Source organism: Pituophis catenifer, unplaced genomic scaffold (assembly GCF_029215685.1).
Source record: "Pituophis catenifer annectens isolate HBS135680 unplaced genomic scaffold, rPitCat1.0.hap2 SCAF_17, whole genome shotgun sequence".
In the NCBI taxonomy this organism is placed as follows: Eukaryota; Metazoa; Chordata; class Lepidosauria; order Squamata; family Colubridae; genus Pituophis; species Pituophis catenifer.
In genome coordinates this window covers 3383127-3409926 of record NW_027256897.1, presented here as the reverse complement: position 1 = coordinate 3409926, position 26800 = coordinate 3383127, and the positions used below count along the sequence as shown (strand labels likewise).

Here is a 26800-nt window from a genome sequence, read left to right as displayed (position 1 = left end):
AAATGATATTAACTCAGCCTTCTTCGCGCTTTCTAGAGATACTAGGCTGTTACTGGAAAAATAAACCTGGGAAACAGCCTCACACGGATTTTTTGCTCCTCCTTTCTGTTCTATAGCTTTTAAGCCCCTTCCCTTTTAACCTCATTTCCATCTCAATTATTTGGTTGCTGCTGATCTGCAAATATTGCGTAAGCTCGCCCTCTGCCCACTGGCGCCTTTAGCAAAAACATTGTCCCCTGATTGCTTGTCACATTTCTTTAAATGTGGGGCCCTCTGCCCCACAGCTGCCTGTTTGCAGAAGCCAAAAGAAATCAGCGTTTTTTCCCCTCTCGGCTGCTCAGTAGGGTGGCTTCAGCTCTTGAATCATGGCTAAGAGTCTTTTGATGTTGTTTTTTACACTGAAGGTTTGCGAGCCATCCGAAACACACAAGGTAAGGTTGACCTCTCACTGAATAAGGATTTGGGGGTGCAGGAGAGAGAAAGAGAGAGAGAGAGCTGCTGGTCTTCTGCGTTGTGTGGGTTGATCTGCGAAGTGTCCAGCTGGGCAATCGGAAAACGTGCAATCTTGCAAATGACACCAGTGGGGGTTTTCTTTCATTTCCTCGCAGCCCGCATTAATTTTTCCACGTCCAGTCTTGGATCCAACCTCTGCAAACTTTCAACTATATCTCTTTTCAGCTCTCTCTCTTTTGCTTGCTGGTTTGATGTCTGACTGCTTTGATCCGTGATCTTTTGATCTGTGGCCTGGGAGTTTTTGATCTTGATCTGCGAGGTTTTGACTTTCTTTTCCTCCCTTTCTCCTTGTAGACGTTTCTGAACAGCTTGGAAGCCCCTGACATTTACTTTTATTTCGGGACAAATTCAAGCCTCGCAGGTAAGAAGATGCTACGTCTGGCAAAGTTTTTAATGATGGTTGCCCTGATTTTAATTAGGCTTGAGAAGCAATGAGGCAAAGTATATGGGTCTAGCCCAGTTGTGTTGCATATTTAGACTGGAATTGGTATTGGAATAGAGTAGAACGCAGAATAGAATAGGAAGTAGAATAGAAAATAAAGCAGAATAGAAAGGAGTAGAAAATAAACAACAGAATAGAATAGAAATTAGAATAGAAAATAGAATAGAAAAGAATAGAAAATAGAATAGAAAAGAATAGAAAATAGAGAATTGAATAGAATACTACAATATAGAATAGAATGCAGAATAGAATGGGATGGGATGGGATGGGATGGGATGAAATAGAAATAGAAATAGAATAAGGAATAGAATAAGGAATAAAATAGAATAGAATAGAATAGAATAGAATAAGGAATAGAATAGAATAAGGAATAGAATAGAATAGAATAGAATAGAATAGAATAGAATAGAATAGAATAGAATAGAATAAGGAATAGAATAGAATGGAATAAAGAATAGAATAAGGAATAGAATAGAATAGAATAGAATAGAATAGAATAGAATAGAATAGAATAGAATAGAATAGAATAGAATAGAATAGAATCAGAGCAGAGCAGAGCAGAGCAGAGCAGAACACTCCAGATATAAAATCAATCGAAATTTGGTTCTGTTCAGGACCAACATATCCGCATCTCTATTCTCCTTTTTTCCAGTGCCAGAATTTGAGCTCGTGCCTCTGACTTGCTCTTGCGCAGACAGACAGGCGTCTTGTCCAGGCCAGCATTGTTCCTTCCATGCTTCAGGAGATCACTTCGCCTTTGAGTTCTCTCAAGATCAAGCTCTTTCCCCTCCGTATTTCGTGACCACCCGAAGATTAAACTCTTCCGCTAGTTTGCTGTGGCGTTTAAGGCATCCTTGCTTTGCTGGAGGGAAGCCACTCAAACCCCTGGGGGCAAAATGCCGTGTCACATATTGTGAAGGACAGCTGGTGAGTAACATCTCAAGATCTTTCAGGCTGCCAAGGTGCCGAGTTCCATTAAAACCCTCCCAGTGTGTTCAGGGTTCAAAATACATTACAACAGTTCAATGCAACTGGAAGTCAGGTTACTGCTCTCTGTTCTCTCCTGCCTTGTGTTTTGCTTGTAACTGCTACTACGTTGAAGAAGTATTGGTATTGTACATTTTATCTTCATGCGTTATTATGTATATAAAGAAGTTAACGAAGCCTGCTGCATCAGTCTGCCTGTGTGTGCTTTCTGGATTTGATTTTTGCAACAAACTCTGACATCTTATTTCCCTTAGCAAGGTTTTATCAGTGTCCGTGGCATGAAGGTTCACATTAGACCAGTGAAAAAGCAACATCAACGCCAGCTGATGGAATCCCATCTGCCTAGGCCCCACATCATCTTCAGCAGTCTGCAGGACGATTCAACATCAGCACAGACCAGTAAGTTGTTCGGTTTTTTTCCCCTTGGAAATTAGAGAGAAGCGAGAAGCGAAGGGACAGCCTTCTTCTTAAACCTGTCCATTTGTGGGTCAGTGATTCTTGGAAACTCAAATTAAAAAAACTGAAGTTCTGCATCTGTCATACTCCTACGTCTTCCAACTTTGCTTCATGGTTCTTTCGTCTCTCTCTGGGCCGTTGCAGATGGAAAGGTTTCTCCCCGGTTTCGCAGAGGGGTTGAGGAGAAGGTGAAACATCTGGAGCTCTTAGTGGTGGTAGGGCCAGATGTTCACCAGTTCCACAAAGAAGACACTGAGAGGTACATCCTCACCAACCTCAACATTGTAAGTTCTTTTTGGGCTACACACAGGGAAAATTTCCTTCCTTCCTTCCTTCCTTCCTTCCTTCCTTCCTTCCTTCCTTCCTTCCTTCCTTCCTCTTTTTCCTTCTTCCCTTCCTCCCTCCCTCTTTTTCCTTTCTTCCTCCCTCTTTTTCCTTCCTTCCTTCCTTCCTTCCTTCCTTCCTTCCCTCCCTCCCTCCCTCCGTCTCTCTCTTCCCTTCCCTCCCTAGTTGCGTTTTTATCTCTCTGCAAATAATAATGTGTTAATCTCAGAGTCTGAATTTCTCCCTACAAATCATCTGAATATACGTATTTATATATATTTCTCTTACGTAGGGAGCAGAGCTTCTTCGAGATCCCTCACTGGGTATTCAATTCAGGGTTCATCTGATCAAAATGATTATCCTCACAGAACCTGAGGTAAAAAGAGAGAGCGATAAATTGATATTTTTCCCCCCTCCATATTCTCCAGAAAAATGAAACTGAAATTGTGAAATTTGTGACCCAGCCCACGAATTGACCTGAGACAGTCCACCATATGCATTCAAATGTGTAAACCTCTTCAGATAGAGATAAAATATTAACTGTCGAGGCTATGTAAAGTATTTGGACTGTCCAGAGAGAAAAAGCTCAGGCCTTTCTCATTTCTAATAGACCTACCTGTCTGGACAATCCAAATTTGTGGTTCTGAAGTTTAAAGTTGACCACCTAAAATTGTGGGAATTCCATCCTTGAAGACTTCATTGCTATCATAGGAACCTGTCGACTCTCAGCCTTAATTGTGTCCCCTTGAATCTGGGTCTAATGGGAGGTCAACGTGTCTCCTCTTCCCAGGAAGGCATCCAGATCTCCACCAACATCACAAACTCGATCCTGAGTGTTTGCCGATGGAGCCTGGAGATCAACCCAGAGAGTGACCTGGATCCTTATCACGCGGACCTCGTTCTTTACGTAACCAAGTAATTACCGTTAATTTTGAGGAACGGTTTAGCGAGGCAACAAGCTCATCACTCGGGAGACAAATTCCGTTCTCCAGAGCCATAATGCTTTGCGTGAAATATTAGGAAGCATAAGTAGTCTTCAGACTTAACAACTGGTCACTTAGAATCCAGATCGTAAGTACCTTCTAGGTCGATCCGTCAGAACTTCAACTGGTCAGTTAGGAGGGGATTTATGACCCGGATTCTAAGTTCCAGTGGTCCTTCCCCCGTTCCAGGAGTGAAATCTAGCAGGTCCTGACAGGTTCTGGAGAACTGGTAGCGGACATTTTGTGTAGTTCGGAGAACTGGCAAATACCACTCTGGCTGGTGGGAATGGGGATTTTGCAATATCCTTCCCCTGGGAGTGGGGAGGGAATGGAGATTTTGCAGCATCCTTCCCCTGCCAGGCCAACCAAGCCACGCCCAGAGATTTGCCAAAGATTTGGGGACAAAATCGCTTTCCTTTTGAGTAACTTCCGCAACGCTGGAAAACTGCAATCTGAACCTAGGTATAAGCCGCCCAATTGGCGGGAAATCTGAGCCTAGCTTAGATTTCTTTTCTTCCCCTCAATTTTTTCTCTTTCTTTCTTTCTTTGCCGGCCTAGGTTTGATCTAGAACTCCCGGATGGAAATAAGCAGGTGCGTGGGGTCACCTCGAAGGGAGGAGCCTGTTCAAAGTCTTGGAGCTGCGTCATCACCGAAGACACGGGCTTCGGTTTGGGCATCACCATTGCGCATGAGATTGCCCACAGGTCTGTGGGCAAGAAGGACCATAACGAGGGCAGTTCTCGGATTCTGGATAACCGTAGAAAAATCTTGATCTCTACCGCTCCTCTGATTTCTTCTTCTTCTTTTTTTTTTTTTCATTCTGTTTTTGATGACAGCTTTGGGATTGACCACGACGGGGAAGGGAACGGCTGCGTGGGAGACCGACACGTTATGGGCTCCGAAGGGGGACACAACAGCGTGGATCTGACGTGGTCGGCCTGTAGCAGAGAGCAGCTCCAGGCATTCGTCAGGTAAAAGGACCAAGGTTGTGCTTTCTCTCTCTCTTCCTCGGATCCTCATCTAACGCAGAGATTCAAGAGAAAGATTCCAGATCTTTCCTTCAATTGTCTTTTTGCTAAGAATGTGTGCTCAGAGCTACTAGACATAAAAAGGGAGCAAGGTGCATTCAGCAACACTGATGATATTACTTAGTTGGGTCATGAAACATCTGCAAGAAAACAGCCAAGTTCAGAGACCACCAAGGACTCGATAATCTCCTACTGCTACTCTTCATCCTCCTCCTCCTCTCTGGAAACGCCACTCCCTTCTAGCACTGATGATGTTACGTAGTTGGATCGGAAAACATCTGCAGGAAAACAGCCCAGCTCAGGGAGCACCAAAGAACTCCGATTGCATTCTTGATTTGGTCTGTTGTATTCTTCCCAACTAACCCAGTAACCTTGGTTTCTTCTGGTTTATTACCAGTACAGGCCAAGCAAGCTGCACAGACGACCTGCCTGTGTTAAAGAGCAGCCTGCCGGAAGCGAAGCCTGGCCTGTATTTTGGAGCAGAGGAACAGTGCAAAATTGCCTTCGGTTCGGGGGCTTCGGCCTGCACTTTCAGCTATGACGTGGTAGGTAAAACTGTCGTTTCTGGGTTAGGTGGACTTTCACCACTCTGAAGACAGAAGAGGCTTTAGAAGGTTGAAAGAATTTATTCAAACAGCCTTTCTTCCTTTCTCTTCCCTGATTTCAGCATCTTTCAATTTTCCTTCCTTCCTTGATTTCAGCATCTTTCAGTTCTCCTTCCTTCCTTCCCTTCCCTTCCCTGATTTCAGCATTTCAATTTTCCTTCCTTCCTTCCTTGATTTAAGCATCTTTCAGTTCTTCCTTCCTCCCTTCCCTTCCCTGATTTCAGCATTTCAATTTTCCTTCCTTCCTTCCTTCCTTGATTTCAGCATCTTTCAGTTCTCTTTCCTTCCTTCCTCCCTTCCTTCCCTTCCCTGATTTCAACATCTTCAATTTTCCTTCCTTCCTCCCTCCCTCTCTTCCCTTCCCTGATTTCAGCATTTCAATTTTCCTTCCTTCCTTCCCTGATATCAACATCTTTCAGTTTTCCTTCCTTCCTTCCTTCCTTCCTTCCTTTCCCTTCCCTGATTTTAGCATTTCAATTTTCCTTCCTTCCTTCCTTCCTTCCTTCCTTCCTTCCTTCCTTCCTTCCTTCCTTCCCTCCCTTCCCTGATTTCAGCATTTCAATTTTCCTTCCTTCCTTCCTTCCCTCCTTCCTTCCTTCCTTCCTCTCTCATCTCACTCTGCAAAACGACTGTTTAATCCTTCCAATAACAATCCTGTCATCAACATTGGGTCGAGACAGTGTGATGGCCTAAATTCGCCCAGTGAATTTTTCCATCTTAGCTTTGAGCAACTTCAGCCGGACACCAAATTCTTTAGAGCACATCTAACTGCTGATGAGGATTAGAAAGCCAGATGAAGTTTCAAAGAAAAAAAAAAATAGGGAGAAAAAAGAAAGGGTGGAAAGAAAGAATGCCAGAAGGGATAAACTGAAGAATACAACCTCATCTTCTGTCTCTCCAGAGTCAACTTCTTTTTTTTTTTTCTCCCTGATTCTTTATCTTTGTTCCTGGGCAAATTTTTCTTTTAAACCATTCCTCTGTTCATCCAGGGGTGTATATACTGTATACTGTACCCTTGTCTCTCTGTTTGTTTTAGCATTATTACATTTTTGTGGGATAAAGGAGGCCAGAGAAATAGATTTTTATGAGTCACGAATATCTTTTTCCCTTTCCTTGACCCTACCCCCCCATCCCCTTTTCCCAGGACATGTGCCGTGTTCTCTCTTGCCACATCAATTCGGCCGATCAATCCACCTGTTCTCGGCTCCATGTCCCGCTTCTGGATGGAACCGAATGTGGGATCCACAAGGTAAAATCAGATTTTCTTGGTGGCGGGAGGGTCATCGCGCGCTTCTCAGATTCACACTCAGCTTTGGACCCAGGAGATCTGACTATCTCCTGCCAGATGCTCCTATGAAGGCATCAAGCCATTTGAAATGTAAATGTCTGTTTCGCTGTAAACTGTGGTTCTATCCTGAACCGCTTCTAGGGTGATAACTGGTCTCAGGGGTGGGATTGAAAAATTTTAGCAACCAGTTCTCTGCCCGGTTGCTGGGTGGGCGTGGCCATGGGGGCGTGACCTACTCAGCCTCCTGCACCACAGTGGGGTGGGGGCATTTTCGCCCTCCCCAGGCTCCGGAGGCTTTCCTCGAGAGTCCAGGAGGGCAAAAACAGCCTCCCCCGGACTCCAGAAGCCGGAAACAGGCCCGTTTTCAGGCTTCTGGTACTTCCAGTAGGCCCGTTTTTCACCCTCCCCAAGCTCTGGATGCTTCCCTTGAGCGTCTGGAGGCCGGAAACGGGTCCGTTTTTGGACTTCCAGGAGGCCCATTTTTCACCCTCCCAGAGCCTCCACGTGGGCCCTGCATTTACCTCACATAAAAAACAGGCCGTGCGGAGATTCCTGGGAGGGGCTGGGTGTGAGGGGAGTGGTGGGCAGGTCCAGGTCCTTGCAACTACCAATTCGGCGAACCAGATGTAAAATTAGCATCCAATTTGCCCGAACCGGCTGAATCCCAGCCCTGACTACTCTGATGCCTCTTCCTCCAGTGGTGTTCCAAAGGACGGTGCAGCTCCCTAGAAGATCTGTCTCCGGTTAGCATGGTGCACGGACAATGGTCCAGCTGGACTTCCTTCACTTCCTGTTCCAGGAGCTGCGGAGGAGGGATCAGGTCAAGACAACGACAATGCAATAACCCCCGGTAAATAAGACCTGGATCTTCTCAATTGGACACATGCCACTCGTCCAGGGCTTAAATGGCATGGGATCAAGGGTTATTGGCCAAGTGTGATTGGACACACAAGGAATTTGTCTTTGGTGCATAAGCTCTCAGTGTACATAAAAAGAAAAGATGCATTTGTCAAGAATCATAAAGTACAACACTCAATGATAGTCCAGGTTACTAATAAGCCATTGTACTAGGAAACAAGTAAACGTCTGGCTTGAAAAGTTTTCTTTTCTCTTCAGACCTGCTTTTGGTGGGCAATCATGCCAGGGAGAAGCCTTGCAAGCCGAGATGTGTCATGTGCAGGTAGGTGGACTTCAGATCTGAAAGTTCTCTTTGAAAGGAGTCCTGGCCGCTAATGAAGGAACCGGTTCAGGGTGCAGGATTTCCCTTGAGTGTAAGAATGCGTTTGCAACCTTAGTTTGAAGGAGCACTCCTGGGGGAAGGATATTGCAAAATCCCCATTCCCACCCCATTCCAGGGGAAGGATACTGCAAAATCCCCATTCCCTCCCCACTCCAGGGGAAGGATACTGCTAAATCCCCATTCACACCCCATTCCAGGGAAAGGATACTGCAAAATCCCCATTCCCTCCCCACTCCAGGGAAAGGATACTGCAAAATCTCCATTCCCTCCCCACTCCAGGGGAAGGATACTGCAAAATCTCCATTCCCTCCCCACTCCAAGGAAAGGATACTGCAACATCCCCATTCCCACCCGACTCCAGGGGGAAGGATACTGCAAAATCTCCATTCCCTCCCCACTCCAGGGGAAGGATACTGCAAAATCTCCATTCCCAACCCACTCCAGGGGAAGGATATTGCAAAATCCCCATTCCCTCCCCACTCCTGGGGGAAGGATATTGCAAAATCTCCATTCCCAACCCACTCCTGGGGGAAGGATATTGCAAAATCTCCATTCCCAACCCACTCCTGGGGGAAGGATATTGCAAAATCTCCATTCCCACCCCATTCCAGGGGAAGGATATTTTAAAATCTCCATTCCCATCACACTCCAGGGAAAGGATACTGCAAAATCTCCATTCCCACCACACTCCTGGGGGGAAGGATATTGCAAACTCTCCGATCCCACCCCATTCCTGGGGGAAAGATACTGCAACATCCCCATTCCCTACCCACTCCTGGGGCCAGCCAGAGGTAGCATTTGCCGGTTCTCCGAACTACTCAAAATTTCCGCTACCAGTTCTCCAGAACCTGTCAGAACCTGCTGAACTGCACCCCTGGTTTGGAGGTAGAGCGCGTTGGGAAGCCACCTGTGAGAAGTTCTCGGGGAGGACTAACCCCTCAAAAAAGCCAAGTCCCAATCTCTCTTCCGGTGAGAACGTGATCCTGAGCTTCTCTTCTCCTGTAGCCCTGCCTGAAGACCCAGATGGACTTCATGAATGAACAGTGTTCAGCAACCAATGTGAAGCCGCTCTACCTTCATCGGCAGCTGCCTTCCTTCTACAGGTGGATTTCAGCAGCTGGCTATGCCAAAGGTAATCGCTTCGGGTGGCAACCTTTTTTCCCTCGGGGTTCAAAAGCACACCTAGCGTGGAGAAGGGTAACAAAGGTAGGGAAGGTTTTTCTCCCTCTTTCGAAGAGCAAGGAGGAGGACCCCTTGACTGGAAAGAGACGGAGATTCGTGACCGTAAGAGAGAGAGAGACAGAGGGATGGTTACTAAGTTGGATGGATGGTTGTGAAAGGGGATTGGATGAACTCATGAAGGACATGAGTCTGGGTTGCCACCAGACCGGGTCAGAACATTGCATTGGAGAAGCCTTGGGTCTGGTGTAGCAGCAAATTCTTCTTCTTCTTCTTTCTTCTCCTTCTCCTTTTCTTCTTCTCCTTCTTCTTCCCCTCCTCCTCCTCCTCTTCCTCCCTTTCTTCCTTCCTTCCTCCTTCTTCCTTGCCTCCTCCTTCTCTTCTTCTTCTTCTTCCTTCCCCTTCCCCTCCTCTTCCTCTCTTCTTCTCCTCCCCCTCCTTCATCCCCCACTTCTTCTCCTTCATCTTCTCCCTCTTCCCCCTCCTCCTCCTTTTCTTCTCCTCCTCCTCTTCCTTCCTCCTCCGCCTCCATTATTTGAACTCCTCATTGTCTTCTACCTCCAGGAGATGCTCTGTGCCAATATATGTGCCAGGCAGCTGGGAAGAACTTCATGGTGAGCCGTGGGGACCAATTCACTGATGGGACAAGATGCAAGAAAAGCGGTCTGGCGGACAAGGATACCCTTGCTCTGTGTGTGATGGGCAGCTGCAGGGTGAGGATGAAGGACTTCCAAATCCTCTTCTTCCTTCTTTCCTTCCTTAAACGTCCACTCACAGTTAACATCTCCTTATCAATTCCGATTCTTTTTATTCCTTCCCAGATGATCAAATAATGGAATTAGAGTGGCTTTGGAGTAGTAATTTTTCCGTATCTTGTATATTTTGGAATGGGGGCATTTGAGTGGAGATTTTCTTTGACACATAATTTCCATGCTACGTACCAGTCTTCCCAAAACTCTAATTGAAGTTGAGGTTGAAAAAGTTTAATCCTCTACCATTGAATCTCTCAGAATTCCCAGCCTGCATGGCCCAAAGATCCATGGTTCCCAGCAAGCAATTTCAGCTCATTCCCTCCCCCCTTTTTCTTCAGGTGTTTGGGTGTGATGGCCGGATGGACTCTGGAAAGAAGATGGATGCATGTCAAATATGCGGGGGAGACGGCACATCATGCGTAAACGTGAAAGGCTCTTTCACTGAGGGAAAAGCCAGAGGTATAATTCCATTCTATCCTGTCGATTGCCTTTTTTGTCCAGTCCTAACTACAGATAATCCTTGTTATGACCATAATTGGGACCGGAACTTGGGTTGCTAAGCAAAGTGGTTGTTAATTAAGTCACACCCAATTATAGAACCGTTTTGGGATGGTTGTTAAGTGAACCAGCCAGTCGTTAAGTGACTCACATGGCCATGAAACCAATCTGATTTCCCTCGTGGAATTTGCTTGTCAACAGCCAGCTGGGAAATTCACTTAACTTTACGGAATTCTGCAATTCTCACAAATACATTGCCGGTAAGCTAAGCTCCAAAATTTTGTTTCACGTGGCCACGGAAATGCTGCAACGGCCGTAAATGTGAGGATCTGCCGCAAATTGCTTTTTTTTCCAGTGCCATCGTAAATTCCGAATGGTTGTAACTTGTACACGAGAACAAACCCTGCTGAGTTTGATTAGGAAGGTCTCTCACTCAGCTTCTGTGGCCAACTGGATGCTTTGAGGAACTTCAAGGGCTGGACAGGAGATGTAGAGCCTCCATTCACTGTCACTTCCCCTCCCTCCAAGTTGCTCAAGCTTTCCACTGTCCTGGTTGAGGTCTTCACAAGCATCTTCTATCTCCCCGTGGCTTGCATTCTCTTTCAGAGTACACCACCTTCCTGATGTTGTCTCCTAACACCACCTCAGTCCACGTGGTCAACCGGAAACCCCTCTTCACCCACTTGGGTGAGTCAATGAAGCCCAGAAATTGGTTTGGCGGGATAAGGGCGATGGCCAAGGAGAACATTGCTATGGATTCTCCCATGGGAGAAGATCCCTTGTAGCCTTTAGAGCAGGGGCGTCCAACCTTGGCAACTTTTAAGATCTGCAGACCTCAACTCCCAGAATTCCCAGGCCAGCCACGAGACAAATGTCTCTTGAGTAAGGGAAGAGTATATTCAAGGTTTGGGAAGATAAGACTTAAGATTCAAACTGATATCAAATCTGATCTCCTGCTGCAGGAGTTCTTCCCCAAATATCTGTAATAAAGCATCTCTGTGGGATCCTTGGTGCTCTCTGACATTTCATTGCCCAACTAAGTAACAACTTCAGTGCGAGGAGGAGGAGGAGAAGGAAGACCATGGGGTCCTTGGCACTCTTTGAGCTAGGTTATTTTCGTGAAGACATTTCATTACCCAACTAGGTAACATCATCAGTGCCAGAAGGCAATGGGGACTGCTAATCAAATCTGACTTTAATAAACCACAGGTCTATAACAGCACTACTTACAAAAAATAAAATAAAATAAAAACCAGGCACACTGGCCTGTGTGATGTGGACACCTTCATTAGATGGCCCTTGAGTCTTCTAATTCCTTTTTTTTGGGGGGGGAAACAGGATAGGTTGAAAATAATTTATTTAGAAAGGCAGAACAGGTTGAATAGTCCGATTAGAAGCCTCCAGAGTTGACTCTTTGAAAGGGCAGTGTGAAAAATCCACCACCTAACACTTCTCTAAGGTTACTCAAATGTCTGACTTAATCATCTCCATTTCATGGCAAGAAGAAACTTTACTCTCACTTAAAAAAGATGCTGAGACTCTGGAAAGAGCTCAGAAATGATTAGGAGGCTGACGGCTAAAACATGAAAAATAGTTGCGAGAATTGGGTATAATTGGGACTGTTCCTACTGGGTGTCCTGCCAGAAAAAATTAACAAAGAAAATATTTATTTGATTATACATGTAATAACAGCTGCAAGGATTGTTTATGCTCAACACTGGAAAGCAGAGAAAATACCTTCGGAAGGAGAAGCAATTAAAAAAAAAATTTAGGTTGTGCAGAAATGAATAGATTGACTTTGATGATTAAAGAAAGAGACGATTCAGAATACTTTAAAGATATGGAATCAATTTTACTATTGGTTAGAAAAGAGACCCAAATCAGTAAATTTAATAGTTAGGTATAAAAATGCCGTAATCAGAATATTTTGTTAGTGAGGAATTGTTGTAATTGATTCGAGGAGAACGAAGACAGAAGAAACAACAAAAAAGAAGAACGATCGGAGACAACACCGAGATGTCACACGGAAGGAATGGCTGATGTATTAAATGTTTGTTTGTTTAAAAAAAATTTAAAAAAAAAGGGCAGGACAGGAAACAATGGATGGAAACTAATCAAGGAGAGAAGCAACCTAGAACTAAGGAGGAATTTCCTGATGGAACAATTAACCAGTGGAACTCCTTGCCTCCAGAAGTTGTGGAAGCTTTTAAGAAGAACCCTGAAAGCCACATTGTAGGGTTTCCTGCAAGGAACTGAGCCAAATTGTTTAATTCGATTTTATCTTGTTTTTAAATTTTGTATTTATATATTTTACTGTTTGGCTGTTCACCGCTCTGAGTCCTTCGGGAGTAGGGCGGTATACAAATCAAAGAAAAATAAAGAAAGATAAAGATAGAAGACCTCCAAGGTTCTTTTCAAACTCTTGTTATTCCGTTAATCCTAGCGGTGAAAGTGCGAGGACAATACACAGTAGCTGGGAAAGGACTCATTTCTTCAAACGTCACCTATCCTTCGATCTTGGAAGACAATCGGTTGGAGTACAAGGTCTTCCTTACAGAGGATAATCTGCCCAGCTTGGAGGAGATTCACCTGGCTGGACGAATCCAGGAAGAGATAGAGATACAGGTAAGGTGGTGAAATCCCAGCAGCTAAGGAACAGGTGGCTCAGTGGCTAAAATGCTGAGCTTGTCGATCGAAAGGTCGGCAGTTCGGCGGTTCGAATCCCTAGTGCCTCCAACGGAGTGAGCTCCCGTGACTTGTCCCAGCTTCTGCCAACCTAGCATTTCAAAAGCAGGTAAAAAATGCAAGTAGAAAAATAGGGACCCCCTTTGGTGGGAAGGGAACAGCCTTCCGTGCGCCTTTGGCGTTGAATCATGCCGGCCACATGACCACGGAGACGTCTTCGGACAGCGCTGGCTCTTTGGCTTTGAAACGGAGATGAGCACCGCCCCCTAGAGTCGAGAACGACTAGCACATATATGCAAGGGGAACCTTTAACTTTAAGGAGCAGGGATTCTAAATGGAAGGCGAAGAAACTTAATAAATAAAAATTAAACTATCATGGCAAATGGGATACATGGGTGGGATAATGTAGCAGTTGATGGAATTGCAGATTTATGGCCACAGTTGAGCCTAACGTCTCCGTTGCTAAGTGAAACAGTTGTTAAGTGAGTTTTGCCCCATTTTACGACCTTTCTTTCCACCGTTAAGCGAATCGCTACAGTGGTTAAGTGAGCCGTGCAGTTATTATGCGAATCTGGCTTCACCATTGTCAGAAAGCCGCAAAAGGAGATCTCGTGACCTCAGGACACTCCGCGAATCGTCATAAATATGAGTCCCAAACATCTGGATTTTGATCGTGTGGCAATGGGGGAAAATGCTCTAAGGGTCGTAAGTGTGGAAAGAGATCCTCGGTCACTAAACGAACGGTTGTAAGTTGAGCACTGTTCCTTTTCCATCCAGGTTTACAGGAAATACGGGAAAGAATATGGAAGCGCCACCAGCCCCGATATCGCCTTCAGCTACTTTAGACCGAGCGAAAAAGAGAACTACATGTGGAAGGCCCAGTTCAGCCACTGCTCAGTCACCTGTGGGACCGGTCAGTTGCTCAATTGTCCTTTTATTTCCTTTTATACCTCTTTATCTTTAGCACCGGATATTTGGGGGAGCAAGGAAACATCTCGGAGAACACACAAGGTCGACGACTTTTGGTCTTGAAGGAAGCGGTTTCGCGCTCTCTGTTATTACCATATTTTTCGGCGTATAAGACGCACTTTTTCCCCCCATAAAAGAGAGTGAAAATTTGGGTGCGTCTTATACACCGAATGTAGCCCTGCCCCCCTGGAAAATGGGATGTGTGGAGGCGGCAATAGGCTATGGCTATCCCTGCAGCCTGAAACAGCTGATCTTCGGGAGGCCGATCCAACCAACAATCAGCTGCTTGTACTAATCGGGAGGCAAAACTCACTGAACCAACTGTCTTGCTTACCCCCAACGGAAAGTCTGGGCTCAGTTTTGGTCGTGAGCCAGGGACTACCCTGTTTCCCTGAAAATAAGACATCCCCTGATAATAAGCCCAATTGGGCTTTTGAGCACATGTGCTAAAATAAGCCTCCCCTGAAAATAAGCCCTCCCTGAAAATATTTAAACACAGAGCTGGAAATCATGTAAGACGGCAAGAGGAGTCCCGTCTTGCTCCACGCGCCCCAAAATAATAAGACCTCCCCGAAAATAAGGCCAAGCGCTTATTTCAGGGTTGAATAAAAATATAAGACAGGGTCTTATTTTCGGGAAAACACGGTACCTATATATCTTTTTTTCAGCCAGAGCGATTCCTTTTCGGTCGTCTTCGAATTCCACCTCTCCTTCCGTGGAAACATTATCGTGTTTACTAAGAGGACTCCGCTAAATTTTACTCTGCAGGCACACTACAAGTCCGTTACTCCTGCTTTGACCAGGCAAGAGTTGAGGAGGTGGATGACCTCTATTGCCTCAGGATGCCCAAACCTCCCTCTAGGCAAGAAACGTGCACTGTGAAACTCTGCCAACCGTAGTGAGTAAAAGATTCTTTGCTCCATTTTCATTCTGAAAGGTCAAGCCAGATCAATCGGACCAGTGTCCATCCAATCTGTTGTCCTCTCAAGCATCTTTGAGCCGGTTTCCAAATTTATCCATTTTCTGTGGGGTCCTAGGTGCTCTCTAAGGGACGCGGCGGCTCAGTGGCTAAGACACTGAGCTTGTCGATCGAAAGGTTGGCAGTTCCGCGGTTCGAATCCCTAGTGCCGCATAACGGGGTGAGCTCCCGTTCCTTGTCCCAGCTTCTGCCAACCTAGCAGTTCAAAAGCACGTAAAAAAGGCAATTAGAAAAATAGGGACCACCTCTGGTGGGAAGGTAACAGCGTTCCGTGCACCTTTGGCGTTGAGTCATGCCGGCCACCTGACCACGGAGACGACTTCGGACAGCGCTGGCTCTTCGGCTTTGAAACGGAGATAAGCACAGCCCCCTAGAGTTGGGAACGACTAGCACAGATGTCCGAGGGGAACCTTTATCTTTACCTTTAGATTCTCTCTGAGCTGGCCCAACAGGGACCTAAAGCTGGCTCTTTCCCATCGAAATCCAGACCTCCGCTATTTTTAGCAGATTAAAAAGAGTTGGAAGGGACCTTGAAGGTCATCTAGTCCAACCCCCTGCCTAAGCAGTCCATTTCTGGCCAATGGCAGTCCAATCTCCTCTCGAAAGCCTCCAGTGATGAAGCTCCCACAACTTCCGAAGGCTATCGATGGATACAGAGTCTTTTTTTTTTTTTCCTGAAGATCTCTTAAGATAGGGAAAGTAGAACCAATCCTGGACTCTTCTTTCTTCCCCATCCAGTTGGAAGAAATCACAGCTGGCCAGATGTTCTGCCGTTTGTGGCTTGGGAGCGGCCACGTGGAACGTGACCTGCGTCCAGGCGGTTGACGGTGGGCTGGAATCCACCGTGGATGAGAAGCTGTGCCCAGCAGACCAGAAACCCCTGGCCTTCGTGCCATGCACCGTGGATGTCTGCCCGTTGGATTGGAACGTGGTACGTATCTCTGGCCTTCGTGTAGTCCTCGCCGTACAACCATTTGTTTAGTGACCGCCATGGCCCTTGTTTAGCCGCCAGGTGAAGACAACGGTTAGTTCCTACAGGGTCACTGACTTTACAGACTTAACAAAACTACCCTGTTTCCCCGAAAATAAGACCCAACCGGAAAATAAGCCCTAGCATGATTTTTCAGGATGCTCATAATATAAGTCCTATGTCAGCGCTTCAACGCTGGCATAGAGAGAGAGAGATAAGCTCTGAACTTTTGCCTGCTAAATCCCTTTGAAGTCGGGTTGTCGTGGAAATGAAGAGGGGGGGAGACATTCCTGGGAAATGACGAGACAAGAAGTCTGAAGAATGACTTGGAAGATAGCCAATGAGAAGCAGAGATTTGGGGATCGGAAAGGGAGGGATTGGGGGGCAAAAGGTCAGTCCTGTCCGCATCGAGTCATGATCCGGTGGCTGTGCTCAATTAAAGAAAAGATTTCCTTAAAGATTGGCAGTTTGGAAATTCATTTATTTTGAGATAGCATCGAAGTTTGACATCCTACCCCCCCAAAATAAGCCCCCGTTAAGATTGTCAGCACGATTCTTTCCACCCGTATCCTTCTGATGGTTTTGGTGTCTCCTGAAACAGGAATTGGTTTCTGGTGCTCCAGAAGAGCGAGACCGGATTGGAAATCAATCTGTATACGTCTGGAGTCCTTTGGCTGGGAACTGTTCAGTTTCCTGTGGAGGAGGTGAAGATTTTTTTCCCCTGGATTCCTTGACCTGTGGATCCGGTTTCTGTATCTGGTCCAGCCCTGCTGTTTGCACATCATTTCTTTCTTGGGCTAAGAGATCTTTTGCACGTTGATATATCTGTTGTGATCTAGGCTTAATGAGTCATCACAATACACAATTAGTCCCAAACAAATCTATTTTATTGTAATAGCTGAGAATTATGTTCATTCCCAGCTGAATCCCAATTAGTTGCAAAACAAGTCCTTCGGGATAATCACCAACCTTTATCTTCTTTGACACCCTGCCAAAGGCCTTACTTGGCAAAGCCCCACAAAGTTCAGAAACAAACAAGAGATGCCGACTGGAAACAGAGATAACAACGTTGCTTTCCTGCAAAAGGCCCCAAGTGCCTTTGTTTCTCTTTTAAGCCTTATGGGAGGGACCAATCATCTCCTGGCCTTACTTCTGAGTCGTCCTTTTTGCTTTAGCTGCTCTTGCCTTCTGGCAACTCTGTGTATGCGTGCACTAGGAACAGGCTCCTCCTGTTCCTCTGCCTCTCTGCTGTCCGATTCTGGGGGCTCCGGAGTCCGTGCATCACTCGCAGATGGCCCTGGCCCCATCTCTGCCTCCAATGCAAAGCCCTCATCTGGGCCTTCCCCAGATGACGGACGGACGGAAGGAAGGAAGGAAGGAAGGAAGGAAGGAAGGAAGGAAGGAAGGAAGGAAGGAAGGACTAAGGCCATAGATCTCAATCTTGGCAACTTTAAGATGGGTGACCTTCAACTCCCAGAATTCCCCAGCTAAGATAAAGTCACGTTCACTGGATATACGACAGCATTTGAAGAAATAATCCCGCTGAGGACGAGCTAAAAGGAAAGCAGAAAAAAATGGATACCGCTAATAACATTTTCCCCGACTGCTCCTTTCCACAGGACGGATGTTGCTGAGTTACGTCTGCCTGGTTTTTGACACTAAAGAAGAAACCGAGGAGAGACGCTGTAACCAGACCCAGAGACCAGCGAGCCGTCTAGAAATTTGCAACCCTGAGCCATGTCCACCAAGGTAAGGGGGGGTCGGCAGAACCTTCCCCACTTATACAGGTAGTCCTCGAGTTACGACCGTATAATGGAACCCACCTATTACAGTCGTAAGTCCTGACAGTTGTAATCAACCCCACGGCCAAAACGGATTTTCTCACCTTTCTTGTGGCGACTGTTAAAAGCGAATGCCACGGCTGTTAAATGTGAAATAATAATATTAATTTTGACAACCGGTGTGTAGTTGTGATGGTTGTGGCGTTTGCGGGGGAGGGGGTGTCATATGATTGCCATTTATGACCCCTCCAGCTAGGTCCCAACAGGCAAAGTCAACAGGGAAGGTGGATTCGCTTAATGACCAATTCGCTTAACAACAGCTTAACCACCGTGGCAAAAAAAAAAAAAAAAAAGTCTGTAAAAAAAAAAATCAGACGCACTTCGGATAACATCCTCCTTGTCTTAGCGATGGAACGCCGCTCTGGTCTCAGTTGTCACAAGTCCGAGGACTACGTGCGCTTTTTAAAGTTCCTGGACTGGACCTCGAGTCCTGGAAGAGGATGCCTAAACAGGGACAGGAAAAGTGGTGGCACAGGCCTGCTTTTCTCACCTGGGTTCTGTCTCTCTCTCTCCTTCCCACTCAGGTGGTTTTACAAGCAAGGTGCGTGTAGCGTGACGTGCGGGGAAGGCGTGATGCGCAAGGTCTTGTACTGTGCACGAGGGACCGGGGAGGAGGAGGAAGAGGTCCTGCCAGATGCAGCCTGCGAGGACTCGTTGCGGCCCGAAGAACAGGAAGCGTGCCATCTGGAATCTTGTCCACCCAGGTTTTTAGCTTTGTCCTTGTAAATTGGGAAACTAGCAAGCAATTTTCCTCTAGGTTTAGTTTAGTTTAGTTTAGTTTAGTTTAGTTTAGTTTAGTTTAGTTTAGTTTAGTTTAGTTTAGTTTAGTTTAGTTTAGTTTAGTTTAGTTTAGTTTAGTTTAGATTAGATTAGATTAGATTACGCAGTGGCTCAGTGGCTAAGACGCTGAGCTTGGCGATCGAAAGGTCGGCAGTTCAGCGGTTCGAATCCCGAGCACCGCGTAAATGGGGTGAGCTCCCGTTCCTTGTCCCAGCTTCTGCCAAACTAGCAGTTCGAAAGCACGTAAAAAAATGCAAGTAGAAAAATAGGGACCACCTTTGGTGGGAAGGGAACAGCGTTCCGTGTGCCATTGGCGTTGAGTCATGCTGGCCACATGACCACGGAGACGTCTTCGGACAGCGCTGGTTCTTCGGCTTTGAAACAGAGATGAGCACCGCCCCCTAGAGTCAGGAACGACTAGCACGTATCTGCAAGGGGAACCTTTACCTTTATCTTACCTTACCTTATTGTCATTGCATCTCGTACAACGAAATTAAATGCCATCTTCAGTGTACATTACACATTTTTAAAAACCTGTAAAAATAAAACACAAACACAAACAGCTGCCTGCAATTACTGCTGGTTCGAATCTCTCCAAGGCTCAAGGTTGACTCAGCCTTCCATCCTTTCTAAGGTAGGTGAAATGAGGACCCAGTTTGTGGGGGCAATAAGCTGACTTTGTATAAATATACAAAAGGATGAAGGCTATTGCTTAATGCATTGTAAGCTGCCCTGAGTCTCCGGAGAAGGGCGGCATATAAATCAAATTAAAAAAAAAATTGAATTGAAAAACCCCTGATATTGCATTAATATTACACTATATATATACAGTAGAATTCAATATAGTTACTGCCCTGGGATAGAAGCTGTTTTTCAGCCTATTTGTCCTTGTTTTTATTATCCTGTACCGTCTGCCAGATGGTAATAGTAAAAAAAAAAAAAAAAAAAGGGTGAGATCCAGGATGAGATGAAAAGAAGGAAAGGAGCGAAGGAAGTCAGGAGGAAGGGAAAGAAAGAGAGAGAATGGAAGGAAGGAAGGATTAGACAGGTAATGATAGATAGATAATTGCAACCGATCGGCAATTGTAACTGACTTGCAATCTCTCCCTATTAAAAAAACCAGCTGGAAAGTGACGGAGCGTGGGCCCTGCTCCTCTTCGTGTGGACTTGGAGTTGCCACCCAATCCGTGTCTTGCGTGAGGCTTGCTGGAGGACGAGAGGTGGAGGTGGCCGAGGGCCGGTGCCCGGAAGCGGAAAAGCCACTCTCGGTCGTGCCCTGCATTCTCCGCGTTTGCCCTTACGAATGGGGGTTCACCCAATGGACGGAGGTAACCCTATTGGCCCTGCGATGACATCATTCAGGAGTCCTCGGGAAGCCGATAAGTCCTCGGCTTAACGAACGTAACGTGGGTCATCGTGGGCACGATTTTACGACTTTTTTTTTGCAGTGGGTCGTTACGCAAACACGGCCGTCGTAAAGTGAGCCCGTTTTCATGGGGGCGTATTTTGGGCGGAAACCGGAAATAAACGCCACTTTCCGTCAATTGAATTCACACGGCTTTGTAAATGCACGCCAGTTGCAAGCCCCCATATGAGGGGTGTGTGTGTGTGTGTGTGTGTGTGTGTCATGTGAGCATTGGGGACGGGGAGGGACCAGTGGTGGGTTGGCCCCCCGGTTCAGACCGGTTTGCAAGAACCGATAGTATAATCGGCGGGAGGCTCCACCCACTGACCCAGAGCACCGAAATCTTCCGTTGTATCGTCACGACGTCAGCCACCCCCCCCCCAAGCATGACGGGGTCCGTCATGATTCTAAACAGTTGCTAAGCGAACAGTCATAGGTTGAGGATAACAGGATACAGACAAACATAGAAGCAATACTCCAGCTTAATGTGACAGCCTTGTTTAGCCAGCATTCGGTTGGTTCCTACAGTATACTGAATTAAAGGTTATTAAATGAATTTGAAGTCTCCCCCAGAGGAAAACATAATTTAAAAAAAAATATTAGCATGCGCAGAAATGGATAGATTAACACTTAAAATCGAGGAGAAGGAAGATACTGAGTACTTTTTAACACAGGATTTGTTTTATCAATGGCTAACTAGTAGAAGCAGAAGTTAGAAATGGGGAAGCGTAAGAGAATGATGAATGATATGTGGAAGGTTTATTAAAATGGATAAGCAAAAATTATTAAGTGATTAATATGAATGTTATGAATATTATTATTATTGTGATGGCTATTTCTCGAAATTAATTGTGCTCCAACAATACACCGTTCGTATGAGAACGGAACTTTTTATTTTGAATTAAAAACGTTTTAAAAGGAAGAAAAAAAGAATTTTAAATCTAGTCTAATCTAATCTGCATAGTATATTGAAAGCTAATCAGCTAAACTGGTTAATATTTCGCTGGGAGCAATTTGGACATTTCCCAGCTGAGAAATTGAAAAGAAAAAAAAGAGCATTAGTAGACCACTTCTGTACTAGGGCCAAGAAAACAGCATAGAGGTAGTCCTCGCCTTACGACCGTTAAGCCATCGGTCGTAAATCGAGGACTGTCTGTAATCTCTGGTTCTCTCCTTCCAGTGCTCCGTCTCCTGTGGAACCGGCATCCAGAGACGGAAGGATTTCTGCATCAACCCCCAAACTAAGACACGGGTGAACCCTCTGTTGTGCATGCATGTTCCAAAGCCCATGATGGTGAGAACATGTTCCATCATCCCTTGCATCGAACAGACCACGATGAAGTCAGACCTTCGGTCAGATGTCCCGACGGCAACCCAGCTTCCAGCCACAGAGGTCACTCTTCACCTTACCACCCCAGAGGTCACTCCTCATCTCAAAGGACGGCAGGACCAGGCCTTCGACCTTCCATGGTCCAAAGGAGAAGATCCTCAGAAGAAAGAAACCAAGGCTAAACCCCGAGGAGATATCTCGGAGGAACCCAGTTACGTAGCACTGCTGGTTATTAAGAGGGCTTTAATCCGAGGGAGGATCTGTTGTCCTGGGGAAACAGGACTGGGTTTGGTGGGGAAAATCTAGTAAAATACAACCTACCTGAGCACCTCTGGTGTCAACCAGGAAGGTCTACAACACGTAGAACAAAAGCTAAGTCAATACCAATGAGGGACTGTAGTTCGGCGGTATAGAACTTTAGGAAATCCATGGAAAACTTCTTCTTCTTCTTCTTCTTCTTCTTCTTCTTCTTCTTCTTCTTCTTCTTCTTCTTCTTCTTCTTCTTCTTCTTCTTCTTCTTCTTCTCTTCTTCTTTTTCCTCTTCTTCTTCCTCTTCTTTCTCTTCATCTTCTTCTTCTTCCTCTTCTTCTTCCTCTTTGTCTTCTTCTTCTTCTTCTTTTCTTCTTTTTCCTCTTCTTCTTCTCTTCTTCTTTTTCCTCTTCTTTTTCCTCTTCTTCTTCTTCTTCTTCTTCTTCCTCTTCTTCTTCATCATCTTCATCTTCATCTTCTTCTCCTTCTCCTTCTCCTTCTCCTTCTCCTTCTCCCATCTCTAATGTCTCCTCCTCCTCTGGCTTTTCCCACCCAGGTATCTGTGGAAGGCAGTGGCTGGACCCCAGCGGACTAATCAACATGACGGGTGTGCAAGCCAGGATTTGCACCGTCGCCATAGGCCGCCCTTTAGGGGAGATGATCACAGTCCAGGTGTTGCAGAGTTCCTTGAACTGCAGCGCAGGTGAGCGTCTCGCAGGTCGGTGCCAATCGTCACCCAGGAAGCCTCAAACTCGTATCTTATCATGTTATCCACCTCTTTCTTACTTGTCTCTCTTGCTGAAGAAATAATAGAATTAATCCTCAAATTCCAGGTCTTCTGTTTATTAATTTACATTCGATCTATTGATCTATCTATCTAATTTATCTATCCAGCTAATATATCTATCTATCTATCTATCTATCTATCTATCTATCTATCTATCTATCCATCCATCCATCCATCATATCTATGTATCTAATCTATCCATCTATCATCTCTATCATCTCTATCCATCTATCCATTCATCCATCCATCCATATCTCTCTCTCCATCCAGCCATCTATCTATCTATCGCTATCCATCCATCCATCCATCCATCCATCCATCCATCCATCCATCATAACTATTTTTCTATCATCTATTTATCTATCTATCTTATCTATCCATCCATCCACCCATCCATCTATCCATATCTCTCCATCCATCCATCCATCCATCCATCGCTATCCATCCATCCATCCATATCTATCTATCTATCTATCTATCTATCTATCTATCTATCTATCTATCTAATCTATACATCTGTCATCTCTATCATCTCTATCTATCTATCTATAACTATCCATCCCTCATATCTATCTATAATCTCATCTATTTCTCTAATATCTACTGATCTATCTATCTACCCATTCACCCACCCACCTACCTACCTTCATCAAATTTATAGTCTTATAGTGGTTAGTTGTATATGCAGGTGTGGTCGTAAAATGGGGCAAAACTCCCTTAACGCATGTCTTGCTTAAGAACAGACATTTCGGGCCCCGATTGTGGTCGTAAGTCCTTCCTCTCTTTCTCCCCCAGGAGAAATATTACTCTTTTCGACACGGACAATGTGGCGGATGGCCTGTAAGAAACTGAAGCTGTTGCTGGTGACCACCCAAACCAACACCCTGATGGTCAGGCAACGCCGGCTGTTGTCGGGCAGTGGCGTTGTGCTACGCTACACCAGCCGATTGGCAGAGAAGAAACACCATCAAGGTGGGTAGCCCGTGGAACGACTCACCACCAGAAATTGTGGGTGCTCCAACACTGGAGGTTTTCAAGAAGAGATTGGACAGCCTTTGGTCTGAGATGGGATAAGGGATTAACAGAGTTGGAAGGGATCTTGTGGGTCATCTAGTCCAACCCCCCCTCCCATCCAAGCAGGAGACCTTACACCATTTCTGACAGATGGCAGTCCAGTCTCTTCTTGAAAGCCTCCAGTGATGAAGCTCCCACAACTTCTGTTCCATCGTTTGATTGTCCTCACTGTCAGAAAATTTCTCCTTATTTCCAGGTTGAATCTCTCCTTGATGAGTTTCCATCCATTGTTCCTTGTCTGGGCTTGGGGTGCTTTGGAAAATATCTTGGCCCCCTTCCTCCTCTCTGTGGCAGCCCCTCAAATATTGGAAGACTGCTATCATGTCTCCCCTGGTCCTTCTCTTCACTACACCAGCCATGCCCAGTTCCTACAAACCGTTCATCGTATGTTGGAGCCTCCAGTCCCCTAACCTCCAAAAAGCTCCTCCTAACCATCTAGGTTGCTCTTCTCTGCACTCTTTCTAGAGTCTCCACATCTTTTTTATAGTGTGGTGACCAAAACTGGATACAGTACTCTAGGTGTGGTCTTGCTAAGGCTTTATAGAGTGGTAGAGGACCCGGATTGTGGGAGCAATAAGCTGACTTTGTATTAAAAAAAGAACACCGCTTAGGGGAGGCCGAAAGCCCTACTAAGCAGGTATATACAAAAAAAGTATGAAGGCTATTGCTTAACGCATTGTAAGCTGCCCCGAGTCTCCGGAGGAAGGGCGGCATATAAATCGAACCAATAAATAAATAAATAAATAAATAAATAAATAAATAAATAAATAAATAAATAAATAAATAAATAAATAAATATTAGTATCTCACTTGATCTTTTTTTTTTTTTTTTTAATTTGATTTATATGCCGCCCTTCTCCGGAGACTCAGGGCGGCTTACAGTGCGTTAAGCAATAGCCTTCATACTTTTGTATATTTATACAAAGTCAGCTTATTGCCCCCACAAACTGGGTCCTCAATTTACCTACCTTAGAAAGGATGGAAGGCTGAGTCAACCTTGAGCCTGGCGAGATTCGAATCTGCAGTAATTGCAGGCAGCTGGTCTTAATAACAGGGTGCTTTAGACCACTGTACTACCAAGGCTCTTGATTGCATCCCTCTGTTAATGCAATTTAGGATTGCGTTGGCTTTTTTGGCTAATGCTGCACACTGCTGGCTCATATTTAGCTGGTTGTCCACTAAGACTTCCAAGATCCCTCTCATAGGGTTTCCTGTTGGAACGGGGTTGGACTAGAAGACCTCCAAGGTCCCTCCCAACTCTGTCATTCTGTATTCTGTTTTGTATTCTATATCCTTCGCTGCAGCAGATACCTGAAAGCAATCGCCCAAAATCAAAAGCAGACACTGATTTAATTGACTAGAAGACCTCCAAGGTCCCTTCGAAACTCTTGTTATTCTGTGTTTTTTTTCTCGCTCCGCCAGCTTGTGATAGGCAGCTGTTTGGTCCCTGGGGGCTCATCCTGAACCCAGGACCGTCGCTGGATGGGGAACGGCAAATGGCTTGCAGGATATTTATCGATGTGGCGCCCCACCTGCGCATTGCCATTCATGCGGTGTACGTGGAATTCCAAGCAACGGCCAACGAAACACACTCCAGCTACATTTCGGTAAGGCGTGAATTGGGGTACGGACCCCCTCACATTGGAACGTAGAAAGAGAGGGCTGAGAGGGACCTTGAGATCTTCTAGTCCAACCCCTTGCTCAAGGCAGGAGACTTTGGCAAATGGCTGTCCAATCTTTTCTTCAAAACCTACACAAAGATAGATGATAGAAAGATGATGGATGGATGGAGAGAGAGAGAGGTAGGGTGAAGATGGATGGATGGATGGATGGAGAGAGAGATAGGGTAGGGATGAATGGATGGAGAAAGAGATAGGGTAAAGATGGATGGATGGATGGATGGATGGGGTGGGGATGGATGGATGGATGAAAGGAGAGAGAAGTAGGGTGGGGATGGATGGATGGAGAAAAAGATAGGGTGAAGATGAATGGATGGATGGAGAGAGAGGTAGAGTGAAGATGGATGGATGGATGGAGAGAGGTAGGATGGGGATGGATGGATGGATGAATGGATGGAGAAAGAGATATAGGGTGAAGATGGATGGAGAGAGAGATAGGGTGGGGATGAATGGATGGAGAAAGAGTGTAAAGATGGATGGATGGATGGATGGATGGATGGATGGAGAAAGAGATAGGATGAAGATGAATGGATGGATGGAGAGAGAGGTAGGGTGGGGATGGATAGATGGATGGATGGAGAAAGAGAGATAGGTGAAGATGGATGGATGGATGGAGAGAGAGGTAGGGTGAAGATGGATGGATCGATGGAGAGAGAGATAGGGTGGGGATGGATGGATGGAGAAAGATAGGGTGGGGATGGATGGATGGAGGTAGGGTGAAGATGGATGGATGGATGGATGGAGAGAGGTAGGGTGGAGATGGATGGATGGATGGAGAAAGAGAGATAGGGTGAAGATGGATGGATGGAGAGAGAGAGAGAGATAGGGTGGGGATGGATGGGTGGATGGATGGATGGATGGAGAGAGAAATAAGGTTGAGATGGATGGATGGATGGATGATGGACTTGCAAAAACCCATTAACGGAGGCAGGCTGAGCGTCAGGACCTTTTCCTATTCCAGATCCGCGATGTTGAATCCTTGAGGACTACCGTCTTCCAGGGGAACCGTCTTTTCTACTGGGAATCCATCGGCAGCCGAGCCGAGATCGAATTCAACCAAGCCCTGGCCAACATCAGCTTCCGAGCGGAGTACTGGGCCACCAAGTAGCCCTTCGTTTGACTGGCCGATGTGGAAAACGCCGCACAGGAGGCAATTACAGTATATAGTCGGAAGGGACCTCGGAGGTCTTCTAGTCCAACCCCCTGCTTCAGTCGGACGGGAGGCAGGAAAGGGGCCGGTGCTGAGCGCTCTCCTCAAAAACATGAAAACGGCTGAACGAAGCATCGTGTTCTACCTTCCATAGGTGCCTTTCCATAAATCTCTTACGCCTCTGTTTTTGCAAACAGATTGTCTTCTCTTGGTGCTTCTGTCAACCTACACAAAGCTGGACCAAGGGCCTACCTACAGGGTCGTCGTACAGGGACTCGGCACTTGAGCATAAAATTAATCCCCGTGGAGTAGCCCGCTTGGTGCCTCTGAAAAAAGCGAGCTGCGGCTCCCCAGAACTTCTGCCTTTTAAATAAAACACGTTCGTGGAAAACCGCAACCCAGCCTGCCTCTCATTTTTGTCCAGCTACCGTTGTGACTTAACATAGTTCTGACTTCGTCGTGGTTTAAACTCGGCTCGACTCGAAAAGCGAGAGTTGGCATTTGCAGGGAAAGGCGTCCCTTGGTTAGTCTCGACTCAGGGATTCCCTGTTTGTTTAGGATTCGAGGGATCGTGGACAGGGGTGAAATTCAATTTTTTTTTTTTTA

The 26800-nt window shown here is 45.9% G+C and overlaps 1 protein-coding gene across 1 annotated transcript; it reads left to right on the top strand.

Moving 5' to 3' along the window:
• The first annotated feature begins 262 nt into the window (after positions 1–262).
• Positions 263–26575, top strand: ADAMTS13 (ADAM metallopeptidase with thrombospondin type 1 motif 13). Its single transcript, XM_070955565.1, has 30 exons — positions 263–431; positions 808–874; positions 1608–1882; positions 2197–2341; positions 2543–2682; positions 3015–3098; positions 3513–3637; positions 4264–4410; positions 4543–4677; positions 5132–5279; positions 6484–6588; positions 7326–7477; positions 7744–7807; positions 8873–8999; positions 9611–9759; positions 10137–10257; positions 10903–10983; positions 12740–12921; positions 13759–13894; positions 14719–14848; positions 15668–15860; positions 16501–16603; positions 17519–17648; positions 18265–18444; positions 19644–19848; positions 21106–21466; positions 22061–22207; positions 23087–23263; positions 24788–24972; positions 26006–26575. The coding sequence occupies exons 1-30, from the start codon at positions 366–368 to the stop codon at positions 26150–26152; spliced, it is 4407 nt and encodes a 1468-aa protein (XP_070811666.1). The 5' UTR covers positions 263–365; the 3' UTR covers positions 26153–26575.
• Positions 26576–26800: the final 225 nt, after the last annotated feature.

Bases quoted from the DNA above. Each gene is read 5' to 3' on its own strand.
- ADAMTS13 (XM_070955565.1), top strand. From the start codon at position 366: ATGGCTAAGAGTCTTTTGATGTTGTTTTTTACACTGAAGGTTTGCGAG. The intron at 22,208-23,086 runs GTGAGCGTCTCG...TTTCTCCCCCAG, and splicing joins TTCCTTGAACTGCAGCGCAG to GAGAAATATTACTCTTTTCG. The intron at 23,264-24,787 runs GTGGGTAGCCCG...TCGCTCCGCCAG, and splicing joins AGAGAAGAAACACCATCAAG to CTTGTGATAGGCAGCTGTTT.